This window comes from Oryx dammah, unplaced genomic scaffold, assembly GCF_014754425.2.
Source record: "Oryx dammah isolate SB20612 unplaced genomic scaffold, SCBI_Odam_1.1 HiC_scaffold_9, whole genome shotgun sequence".
NCBI lineage: Eukaryota > Metazoa > Chordata > Mammalia > Artiodactyla > Bovidae > Oryx > Oryx dammah.
In genome coordinates this window covers 17,693,018-17,705,494 of record NW_024070193.1, presented here as the reverse complement: position 1 = coordinate 17,705,494, position 12,477 = coordinate 17,693,018, and the positions used below count along the sequence as shown (strand labels likewise).

The following is a 12,477-nucleotide window of genomic DNA, read 5'->3' as shown; positions in this document are numbered from 1 at the left end:
TCTAGAAGCTGCGTTTGCACAGCACTTCAAAGAAGATTGAGAAAACGTCAACAGGATGAATCAGAGAATTGAGGAAGGGTCTCCTGGAGATGGGGAGCTTGGAAAGGCAGCACAGCAAGAAGGTTGGTGCCCCACCCACCCACCCCCTCTCCCAGCTTGTGCTCAGACTGGCTGGGCAGTCTGCATGCTCCTTTAGAGAACTGCCCCCGGGGCTACGCAAACCTTTGCTCCCGAGTGCAAAGAAGAGAGGCCAGGAAGTGCCAGAGCTCACAGGAGCCCAGGATGGTCCATAGCTGAGGACTTCCTGGTCTTGGGGCGGGACCGCCATGAGGGGTAATGCAAACACCCCAGAGTTCCCTGCGGGGCTCAAGTTAAAGCTGGGACTCTGCCTGAAAGCGTCCCTTTGCTCAGTTTCCTCCCGGTCCCCATCCTGCCCCCGTGCTCCCTTAACTATGTCCTCCAGTCCTTCATAAATCACTGGCATGAAGTCGTATCCCGAAGTCGGCTTCTGAGGGACTTTGGTTCCTCCCCCTCCATGCTGTGGGCATGGACAGCCGGGTAGGGCTGAGCACAGGCCTGGATTAGGAGACAAGACCACCCTGTCTGCTCGAATTTTCCTTAAACGCCACTTCTCGAAGCCACGCTGGGCCTCGCTGGGGCTGGCATCACAAAGTAGCAACTGCTCATCAGACTCCCCCACGTCATCTTCAGGGCATTGTGGTCATGGTAGGGACCCCGGGTCAGGTCAAGATTGGGGCAGGACAGAGAGTCCACAGCACCAGCCATCGAGAGTTGAGTCTATAACACTGAGTCTACTGCCCCCTAAGGGTCAGCTCACTCACTCACCTTCTATGTGTCAGAAACTGGGTGTTTACTGGGGACACCTCGCTGAAGGAAACGGGGCATGGTTCCTGCTCATAGTCCAGGAGGGTCACAGATGAAGACGCGATGCAGCTTGATAATGGCTATGTTGGGGAAAGGCTGCAGGGTCAGGGAAGGCATCCTGGAGGAGGCAGCATGCACGGCGAGCCTGGGAATGTGCTGGAGTTCACCAGCCAACAAGGGGAAAGCACGTGCGCCAGGCGAGGCAAGAGTATCAAGGAAGCCTGCAAGGGGCACAGAGTGGGTGCCAAGCGCTGAGCAGACAGGGTGAGGGGGCCTTGTGGGCTAGGCGAAGGGTCTCAGATTCTGCCCAGGAGCTGTGGGAATACAGTGAGAGATTTAAGCTGAGGTTGGCATGATCGGATTTGCAGTTTTTAAGACATTCCTCCTGGCTGTTGTATGGAGAAGGGAGTGGAGGCAAGAGGGTCAGTGAGAAAGCTGCTGTGTCATCCAGGGAGAGTGGGTGGTGGCCTGGCCAGAGACAGGATCGGGAAAAGGGACCAATCTCAGGGGTATTCGGGAAGTAAAAGGGACAAGACTCGGGGACTGACTCTCTCATCATCGGGGTGACAAGCCTTCAGGAACCCCAGCAAGGTACTCATGACCTCAGACTCTGGGGCTTGTATTTCCCTTCATCCTTCCCACTAGCGTGCCTCTCCTCTCTCCCAGGAGTGAGGATGGGGCTGTGAGCGGAGCCAGCCGGTGTTCCCCAAGTCACAGTGAGGTCTTTCCAGTAGCTGTAATTCTGGTCATCACCAGTAGGTGGCAGCCCAAGACAGAAAGGGAAGGCTGGTATGGTCAACCAGTTTTGGGAAAGGCGTGGTGCTTAATAGACTGGTCCCCTGGGACTTGCCGATGGGCAGTGGACTTACCACCACTATTATGAGGCACCTCACAACAGCACGTCCCTAACTTCTCCGGAGACTTGGCTGTCATGCAAATAGGCTCTGCACAGAGCTTTACATGAGTTACCTCATTTCATCCTCTTAGCTGCCTGGAGTGGGGATCCTCGTTATTCCTTTTATGCATACGGAAAAATGAGGCTCAGAGAGGTCAAGTAACTTGCCCAAAGTCACACAGCCAAGAGCCTCAGAATAAAGATTGGCATCCCGATCTATCTCCATCACTACAGGAAACAGACTCAGATAAACTTGCCCTAAAACTACTACTGTTTTCTATCCCCTTTTACCCTTCCCCCTTGACTCCCTCTCCCTTCCTGCTCCTCCTGTGTGCCTCTGAAGACTTCTGAAAATTGCCAAAGGTCTCACCATCTAACATCATTCTTTGGGAGAGATGGAGGGGGCTGGGCTTGAGAGAGCTGGAACTCCTCTGTTCAGATCCCTGCCGCGTAGCGCAGGCCTTGCTTTTTTCCGCAAGGTTGTGGGCCAGGAAGGAGCAGATGTTTATCTGCTTTTTGCAGATGAAGAAAGAAGCTAAGCTCCGTGCCCAGGCCACACGGTGAGACCAGGCCACGCTGGATCTGGCTAGTCCTGACCCGCTACCACCAGCCGTTGTTTCACAAACCACTTGTGTATTCCAAGCATCGCCCCTGCAGGGACCACCAACCCCATTCCTCCTGCCCAAGGTATAGGGTCCAAAGGCTGGTTTTCAGACCCCTGTCTTGCCAGGAGCTAGGCTTCAGACATTCAGTCAATCGAGGCGTCCAGTCAATCCAGCTTTCAGTGTGGCCCATAAGCCCTATTTCAGCAGGACTCCAAGCAGATGGGGAAAAATTAATAAATGTGTAAAATTCCTTGTTCTCCCTTCCCATCCCACCAAGAACCAAGCCAGTGGATAATTATGGGATGGCTGCCAACAGAGTTTGGTCTTCAGAGCTGACTAATGGCGCTTGTACTTCTGTGGCTCACTGCCAGTCTAATCACCGCTCTTTCCAGTTTTGTGGGTGTTCTTACTGCTGGAAATCAGAAGCTGTACCCCTACTGTGACTGGGACAGGGAGAAAAGGCAGGGGCTGAGCCCAGGAGAAGCAGCAGAGGGAAGAAGCCACACTTTTGCTTGGCTGGATGGGGCATAGGTGCTGGGGGAAATACAGCAACAACAACAGTACTGATCATTGCCATGCAGCGAGCACTTGCGATGCATTAGGGCCGTGTTAGGCACTCTACATAAGACTATTTCATCGAATCCTGCATCATTTATTTATCCCCTCCACCAATACATGGACCTCCCTGGTAGCTCAGATGATAAAGAGTCTGCCTGCAATGTGGGAGACCCCGGTTCAATCCCTGGGTCGAGAAGATGCCCTGGAGAAGGAAATGGCAACCCACTCCAATGTTCTTACCTGGAAAATCCCATGGACCGAGGAGCCACCAATATGTACTGAGTGACTGCAACATGCCGAGCACTATTCTAGACGCAGGGGAGTAAACTGAGGAACAAGACAGACTAGTCCCAGACTTTGTGAAGATGCCATTCAGGTAGGGATGACAAACAATAACCACAGTTTCTGACGAGTGCTATAATAAATACTAAACAGAGCTCTGAAGGTTACAGGAAGTCTGGGAAAGCGTCTCTGAGGCAGTGATAACTGAGCCTAAAGGATAAAGAATCGTGCCAAGATTTTAAAAACAAAAGAAATCAATTCAAGGGAGAGAGATGGGAAACATTTCAGGCAGCAAGAGCAGCAAGAGCAAAGGTGCTGAGGTGAGAACATAAGTAGTCCGAGCAGGAACTGTCAGGGAGGGGAGGGGTGCGGCAGAGGCAAGCAAGACTTGATGAATCAGAGCCCGTGGGCCATGGGGGATTCCATTCTATGGGCAAAGTCGGGTCTAGAATCTAACCCTGCACCCTTCACCACCAGCTGCCATTTCCTACGTCATCCGGGTCACAAACAATCACTGTGCCAGGCTCTGTACTGGAGGAAAGGGAAAGCCACCAGCGTTTCCCCAACCAGCCAGCTCTTGGGAAAGGACGCTGTGCCGAATCACACTGCTTGCCTGGGACTCGCCAGCGGGCAGTGGGTCAATCATCAGTAACAGCGGGATAACAGCAGCATCTAAATTCCATGGACAATTGCTGTCGTCGAAACCTGTGTCAGAGCTCTGTGTGAATTACCTCATTTCATCCTCACAGCCCTGTGGGGTGTGGGACCACTGTCATCCCAGTTTGGTCAAGAGGAAGACTATGAAGCAGGGAGGGACATATAAGCTTTAACAGGACAATGTCTTCGGCTGCATGCACCTCCCCTTCCAGCCCTCAGAGCCGCAGCCCCCCTGAGCTGTGGTTATCTGACCACCCCACCCCACCACACACACACACACACACACAGGTGAAGAACCCTGGGCTCAGTGGTCAAGTCATGTGAGGAAAAGAGCTGCGACTCCAGCCCAAGGTGACCCCAGCCTTAATCTTGCCTGGGCCGGTGACAAGCAGCAGGGAGGGGGTGGAAATGAGGAGGAGGGTGACTGCTGGGCAACGCGGAGACCTTGGTCCCCAGCCTGGAATCCGGCCTCCAGATATTTTCCTGGCCTGAGCCAAACCGGTCGCCCTGCTTGGACTGCTACTCTGGTGACTGAAGCATTCCACTCTGGGAATCTCTGCTCCGGGGAACCCCGGCCCCGAGTGCCTCCTCAGATCTGTCCTTAATGGGGCTGAGCAGCCTGCGGGTCACATCCCCACGCAGACCCTTGCAATCCCCGCCCGGGCCTCTCTGCGGCTTGAAGGTCAAGGCTTGCCCTCCGGGCTGCCAGAGGTCACCTGCCCCGCCCCAGCTGCACGCTGCAGGGGGAGCGGGGGAGAGGTCCGCTCTGCTCCTCCCTGGCAGGGGCAGGAGTGCGGGAGGTGAGGAACCACCGGGACCCCAGGAGGGCATGCAGCCGCCTGGGGACACCGGCCCCTCCGTCAGGATCAATCACCCTAAGCCTGTCTGAGGAGCAGCCGGCTTAGGAGCAGCTGTGAAAGCCGCCTTTGTGCCTGAGGAGAATGAGCTTCAGGAGGACGGAGGCCCCTGGCCCAGGGCACCCATCGGGCCCCAGATCCTGAAATAACACGGAGGGGAGGACCCCCAGCCTGGCCCCCGCCCCACCCCGCCCCGGGCCCAGCCAAGCCCGGTGCCTGCTTTGTGCCATGGGAGCTGCCCAGGGGAAGAAGGTAGGAGCCCCCGAGGGTCCTGCAGAGGCCCTGGACGTGGGGAGGGAGGCTGCACCCGCCAGGTGGGGTCCCTCACACACTGCTCGCCGGCCCCCGCCCCAAGCTCAGAGCTAAGATTTCATATAGAAACCTGGCTGGGGCTCAGGGCAAGGCCGGTGTCTAATCTCTCCATCTCTGAATCAGACATGGGGCTGCCCGGCCTCTCAGGCTCCCTGGTCTTATGCACACATACACACCCCCTTCCTGCCCTGCCTCGGGTTCCCCGACCACTCCCCTCACCCCCACCCTCAGCACCCCAGGGGAGCCTGGCACAGGTGAAGGCAGGGGCAAGAAAATAATAACAACCATTGTAATTAACTTGGCTAACCAGTGGTCACCAGAGGTAGAACCAAGGGCAAGTTATTGAAGCTATCTGTAGCTCATTTCCTCATCTGTGAAATGGGGACAATAGTAGTCACTACCTCCCAGGCTTGTGGTGGGGGTTATAAGAATTCTAACATGCGAAGCGTTTGAAAGAGTGCCTGGCGCACAGTGGGCTGTATACAAACTATGGTCTGTTGCTGGTAGGTTTGTCTTCACGTTATTATCCACGTTATCCATCCATTATCCTTCTCAGTCTGGGGTCTCCATGGGCTGGGGTGGGGAGTGTTGTAGGTAACACAGGCAGTGCGGCGTTTCTGAAAATGAGGTCTGTACACCCCTTGTGTTGGCTTTAAACATTGGGGGGGGTGGGAGGGGGCTTGTTAACCTGTCACTTTCTCAGGGCCCACCCAGAGCTCCTGAGTCAGAGTGTCTGAGGAGGGGCTGGGGAATTTTGGCACACGTTCAGAGCATACCAGGACTGCCCACCAGCAATGTGGTCAGGCTGCCAGGCCCCAGCTCCTCCACCCACCTACGGTGGTGAGGAACCCCGCCCTCTGCATCCCAGTCCTCACCGGGGAAGTGGGGCGGCTGCCCGTCTCTGGGGGGTTCCCTGAGATGCTGCCGGTAAAGTGCTTATCAGCTTCCTGACCCCCAGAGGGCCCCATACACGAGATGCTAATCCTCACCCAGCTGTGATGACCTATTGTATTAAAGGCGGGGAAGTGAGGTTCAGAGGCCAAGCGTGACTTCTTAGCCAATGTGAAAAAGGGCAGGATATTGACCCCCTTCTGCCTAACTGCAAACTTTCTGCCAACCCAGCCCATCCCACACTTTTCAAATTTAAAGAAGAGTACATCATGGATCTGTGGAGGAAGAACTCTGGTCCTCAGTTTCACCATTTGCAAAACAGGAGTGTTGGGCTAGATAATCCTTGCATGCATGCTAAGTTGTGTCCAACTTTGCGACCCCATGGACTGTAGCCCACCAGGCTCCTCCTTCTATGGGATTCTCCAGGCAAGAATACTGCAGTGGGTTGCCATACCTTCCTCCAGGAGATCTTCCTGACCCACGGACTGAACCCAGATCTCCTGCATTGCAGGCCGATTCTTCACCATCTGAGCCGGCCAGGCCTCCTAGCGCTGGCCTCGCTTCCCATTGCAGGGCTGACTCCTGCCTACAGGGGTCAGTGTGGGTCACCTGCAGTCCGGGCAGGAAGGTGATCGGACACAGCCTCTGAGAGTCCCAGAGCTGCCCTCCCAGCCAAGCCTCGGGCCCCGGCCCTGGCCCCAGCTGATCCCCTCTTTCAGAAACGTTCTTTCCGTTCCTCCCCTCTGGATCCTGTCTGTGCTGAACGTGAGGCAAGGCTAGTCATCGTGGAAGCCAGGTTCCCAGGCCTAAAAATGACCCTAATAAGGTCTGCCCCAGGAAGGACGGAGGACAGCTCACGGTCTGCCTCTCCCTGTTCCTCCCTACCCCGTGGCCAACATCACACACTAAGTCCAGACAGCTTCACAATCCTCAAGGCAGCCTGGGGGTCAGCGAGAACTGGCCCCCAGGTTGAAAGCCCCGCCCCAGGGGAAAGCCCTCCAGGGAGAAGGCAGCCAGGCACAGTGATGGGAACATGGGCTACACAGTCAGACAGACCTGCGTCCTTTCCTCCACATCCTCTGTGACCTTCGGCAAATCACTGCACCTCTCTGATTCTACCTTAGTAAAAGATAAAAGACCCTCCTCAGATTATCGTAAAACCCAAATGATCCCATGCCTGGAACAAAACGGGCGCTCAGTCTCTCCCTGAACCAGATCCTCCCACGCCTGTGTCCTCTTCTGAGCCTCACCAACCTTCCCTTGAGCCAGCAAGGGCATCGGTAACACGGCCAATGGCAGGCATAAAAGCTGACACCCAGCAGCTGTGCCTTCCCCCACTGGCCAGGAGTGAGCCAGGCTGGAGGGAAGGCTGTGAGCAAGCCTCAAGCCAGGCTCCCCCATCGGTAGACCACCCCACCAGACCTCGCCCATGCCCACCTCCCTCCTTCCAGAAGCAACACCCCGCTGGCCTGTGTGACTTGTGACAGGCCTGCTGTGTGAAAAGCAATCCCTGCCACCTGTGCCTGTGTTCTCCCGCAGGCTCGTCCCGTGAAATGCACCCTGCTATCCTCAGAGGCGTCCCATACCCTGCCTCCAGTTATGGTTTAATCATAATAATAAAAGGACGAGTCTGGAAAAGCCTTGATGATGCGGTCCAGTCCTCGCCTCACTGAACAGCTGGGAAGACTGAGGTCAGAGAAGGGAAGGACTTCCCAGGGCCATGCAGCCAGGGCCAGGGCATTTCTGTAGTGCCTGCAGTTCCTTCCCCAGCACCAGGAAGAGAGGACGGAGCTGCCCCTTGGAGATGACTCTTACCCACAAAGCACAGTCTCGGGGTACCCAACTCTATCCACCACCTCTTCATCTCCCCTGCCCCAGCCTCCCCCAGCAAAATAGTAGCTGGGGACCTGCTCCCCTGCGGCTTCCCTGGTGGCTCAGTGGTAAAGAATCCTCCTGCCAATGCAGGAGACCTGGGTTCGATCCCTGGGTCAGGAAGATCCCCTGGAGAAGGGAATGGCTACCCACTCCAGTATTCTTGCCTGCAGAATCCCATGGACAGAGGAGCCTGGCAGGCTACAGCCCACGGGGCCACAAGTAGTTGGACATGACTGAGTGACTAAGAGCACTTGCACCTGCTTCCCTGTGCCGGGAACCAAGCCCGGGATGGAAAGGGATGGTTCCTGCCTTCACAGCCGTCTCTGTGAGCTGGGGAGACGGACAGGCAGCCAAATAATGATAGGTGGGAACAGCGCATGTGATGGTAAAGATGGGACTGACTGGTTGGACTTGTCAGGACCATCTCCAGCTGCAACTGGGGAGCGCCAGGTATGAGGACTCCAGGTTGCAGTCAGCTGCTGAAATTCCCATAAATTGGATCTCAGCTAGAATGCCATCTGCTTCAAGGAAGGGAAAACCAAAAACCAGCTGGTCTAAACAATAAGGAAATTTATTGGGTTCCCTAAGTGGAGGTCCAGAGAAGGCAATGGCAGCCCACTCCAGTACTCTTGCCTGGAAAATCCCATGGACAGAAGAGCCTGGTAGGCTGCAGTCCATGGGGTCACAAAGAGTCAGACACGACTGAGCGACTTCACTTTCACTTTTCACTTTCATGCATTGGAGAAGGCAGTGGCACCCCACTCCAGTACTCTTGCCTGGAAAATCCTATGGACAGAGGAGCCTGGTGGGCTACAGTCCATGGGGTCGCTAAGAGTCAGACACGACTGAGCGACTTCACTTTCACTTTTCACTTTCATGCATTGGAGAAGGAAATGGCAACCCATTCCAGTGTTCTTGCCTGGAGAATCCCAGGGACGGGGGAGCCTGGTGGGCTGCCGTCTATGGGGCCGCACAGAGTCGGACAGGACTGAAGCGACTTAGCAGTAGCAAGTGGAGGTCCAATGGCTCAGTGATGTCTCCAGGGCATTTCCTAGAACACACAAGCAAGGTTCCCTTGAATTTCATTGGGAGCAGTTAAGTCACATGCCATCCGTAAAGCAGCTCTTTTCCCCTGGGGAACACCAAGGGCTTTGGCTTCGCCTGGAATCCTGAACCTGGTGCTGGCAAAGGATGGAAGCAGGACCATGGGACTGGTTGAGGCCAACCAGAGACCCCTTAGGGCTGGAGATCAGCCCACCAATGTCACCCCTGAAAACTCAACAGGAGAGGGTAAGATGGATGCTGGGCGTTCAGTCATAATGTGCCTGCCACCTCCGTGCGGGAGCTGGTGGTGTCTCTGACCATGGTGAACAGAATGGAAATAAATTGAAAAGTTCAAGGGGGAGGCAGAAAGTGTGCTGGACCAAGAGTCAAAAAGCAGATATTGTTGCCCCTACTCATCCTGGGCAACTCAGCATGTTGTAATCTGCAAGGCGGGTACCCAGGCCACACTCAGGATTTTTGCAAAGGATCAAATGAAGGCATTTTCAATACACGGAAGCAGTGTTTCTGTTTGGAACATTCCAGAAGCTGGAAATATTGGCCAGCTGGGTGTGTGCTGCTTTTCTTTATTTTTTTATTTTTGGCCGCACTGGGTCTTTTAAGTGGCGCATGAGCTCTTTGCTGCTGTGCACAGGCTTTCTCTAGCTGTGATGTGCTGGCTTCTCGTGCTTCTCTTGTCGCGGAGGCATGGCTGTAAGGCAGGCTTCAGTAGTTGCGGCGCACGGGCTTAGGGACTGCCCCACAGCGTGTGGAATCTTAGTTCCCCAGCCAAGGATCAAACCCATGTCCCCTGAATTGGCAGGTGGATTCTTAACCACTGGAGCACCAGGGTCCTGGCCTGGACCTGGTGGACACCATTTTCCTGTGCCCTAAGGCCACCTAATGACCGTTTTCCTGGGCCCTGAGGCCACAGGACCGCCAGAGTCCTGGTGTACATTAATTTTAGAGAGATGAGTGCAGACAACAATGTCCTGCATGGAGCCTTGCTTGACAGTGAGGTTGCAGGTCTTTGAGTAGAAAGGGTCCAGGAAAAGCAACTCCCATGGACCTTAGACAGCCCTTGAGAGCATGGACATGGCATTCTCTAAAACATTCCTCTGAACTCAGCACCACCTGGGTTTTTCACTTCTGTGAACAACTCTGTTGATGTTTGCCAAGACGGTCATTGCTTTGCATTCATCTTCATTAGAAGAACGTTTCCGTGGCTGAAACAAAAGGGAAAAAAATTGGGAGAGATGGCTAATGTTGATAAACATCCTGGAAGGGAGTGTTTCTTACAGAGCCCAGAAGGCACCCACCTGGCACGGCCCCACTGACTCCCTGAACAGCTATCCCCGTCATGATGGAAGGGTGCTCTCAGCCCAGGCCCAAGGAAGGGTTCCGCTTGCCAGCCCACAGCCGAGCCGGGCCTGAGGGCTGTGTTAGGAGCCCCTCGCCATCCACGCCAACCTACCCTTGCTACTCTGCCCACCACCTCAGACCGCTTCTGAGGGGAAAGAAGTTCACCACCAGGTTCCCAGGGGACTCTCAGAATGGGGGGCTCAAGGCCAAGAGGAGAAGGTGGTCAGGAGCCCATGAGGAGGCCCCTTTCTCACCCCCAACAAAGCAGAGACCTGCTCCTGGCTGAGCCCTGACTCCCAGCATCCCTCCAGCCTCCCGGGCCTCACTCACACCAGTGGCTGACGCCTAGAAGGCCTCCCGACGGCTGCCTGCATGTCCAGCCCGTCTCTGAGCTCCAGGCCCAGTGCCTGCCCACCTACTCTTGTAACTGTTCTTGGGCCAGGCATGTGTTGAATTCTGACTGTACCCCCAACAGACGTTCCGTCACAGGGTGTGAGGGCAGACGAGGAGGAGGCATAGCAGTTTCTGAGCACTGACCCTGCCAGCCACCGCGCTCGGGGCTTTCACAGGCTTCCCTCCACCCTCCTGGCCCCACGAGGCAGACAATGCCATGCCCACATTATGGGTGAGTGACACCCATGGATGTGCTGCTCTGAGCAGCTGAAAGGGGCTTTCAAAGGCAGGTGGAATGACCTTTGGAAGCAGAGAAAGGGCACCATTTTCCTAAGGGCCCTAAGGCCACCTAATGAAGCTGTCATTCTCTGCTGCTCTTGGCTTCCCAGGCTGGGTTCAGGAGTTACCTGAACAGGTGTACAGGTCTGGCACTACACAGAAGCGATGACCGCGTGGGCTCGTAGGGGTGGGATCCATCCCACATCTGCCAGTGAAGCACTGTGCCCGGGTGCTGGTTAAGTCTGCCCAGAGGCAAGAGTATTGCTCCGTATAAAGATGCAGTGCCGTCGCTTAAAGCCCTTCAACCACCTTTCCCAAGACTAAAACTTTTCCTGTCCGCCTTTGCGGCTGGAAGGGGAGGGAACGACACTGAAGGAGAAAGAAAGATGCCCGCCCAGCTGGCACTTCTTCTGGGCGGCTTCCCTGCCTGGGTCTCAAATGCCCACACAGGACTCAGGGCTGAGTGAGCAGGGGGAGGGCAAGCCTGTCGCAGAGCTGCGTTTGCCTAACTGGGTCTGCATGTTTTACTAAACCTGAAGTACTACCAGGGTAGGCGAGAAGGGGCCAGGGAGATGAGAAGGGGGTAACGGTCTTCTTGTGAATGTGCTAAGAAGCCTCACCACAAAGGTATCGACGACCCTGTTTCACCAGGGCAAAAACCCAGACGCAGGGAGGCACCCTTCAAGTACCAGGGCTGGGACTTGAACCAAATCCGTCTGGTTCCTAAGACCACCTTCTCGTTGACTTGCTTTTTTCGAGCATCAGGATGAAACCGCATCTCCAGCCAGAATAAATCTTCACCTTGTGGGTAGAGTTACTAGCTGTTGGTGATTCCGGCCCCACTGGGAGCAGCGTGGAAGAAGGGCCTTAAAGTTCAGAGGAATTTAATTTCCATCATGAAAGAACTCAGAGGTGGGGCAGGAGGGGCCCAATCAAAAGCCGGCTTTTGAGAAGGCAGAAACCCAAAAGCAGCTCCCTTGCGGGGGCCCGGGGATCCACTTTCGGAACATTGTGTCTCCTGAGCCCACGTGAATGAGGGGCTTTGTTCGAGTGAGAGATCAGATCTCAGGCCTGCGGTGGAGGGGAGGGGCAAGCGGCTGGAGCCTTGCTTCTTCATCTAAAATCTGAGAGGGGCTAAATGCAACCAGCAAAGCCACGCCAAGGAAGCCATGGGAGGCAGGCTTGGTGCTGGTTTCCCTGCTCCCAAGGTGCAAGTCACGATGGGGCCTGGGGTGTCCCACAGGGATGTCACCCCCCAGAACAGAACCCGCGGGGCCCAGCCAGAAACCAGGGGGTGACTGCTGTTCAGAGAGACCTCCCTGCAGGGTTGTCCTTATGCACTTGCACTCTTCGGAACACTTTGGGGTCGTTTTGGTGTGTTGTTGTTCAGCCGCTCAGTCATTGTCCGACTCCTTGCGACCCCACAGACTGCAGCACACCAGGCTTCCCTGTCCTTCAGTATCTCCCAGTTTGCTGAAACTCATGTCCATTGAGTTTTGGGGGGTACGATGGGGCAAACGTTCATGGGGAGTCCCGCCATCAAGTCAGCATCAGTGAAGGTCCCACAGAGATTGTGATCACAAGC

The 12,477-nt window shown here is 55.3% G+C and overlaps 1 protein-coding gene across 5 annotated transcripts in view; it reads left to right on the top strand.

The window, feature by feature from the left end:
- FAM3D (FAM3 metabolism regulating signaling molecule D) overlaps positions 1-3,119 on the top strand; it is an 80,075-nt gene extending 76,956 nt beyond the window's left edge. For 4 of the 5 annotated variants that reach the window (XM_040246523.1, XM_040246524.1, XM_040246526.1 and 1 more), the window contains 2 exons: positions 6-122; positions 2,663-3,119. In XM_040246523.1, the coding sequence (XP_040102457.1) occupies positions 6-59 (54 nt within the window). In that variant the 3' untranslated portion in view covers positions 60-122; positions 2,663-3,119. Of the gene's footprint in view, positions 1-5; positions 123-2,662 lie in introns of those variants that run through there. The other variant, XM_040246528.1, reaches the window with a different exon arrangement.
- The last annotated feature ends 9,358 nt before the right edge of the window (positions 3,120-12,477 follow it).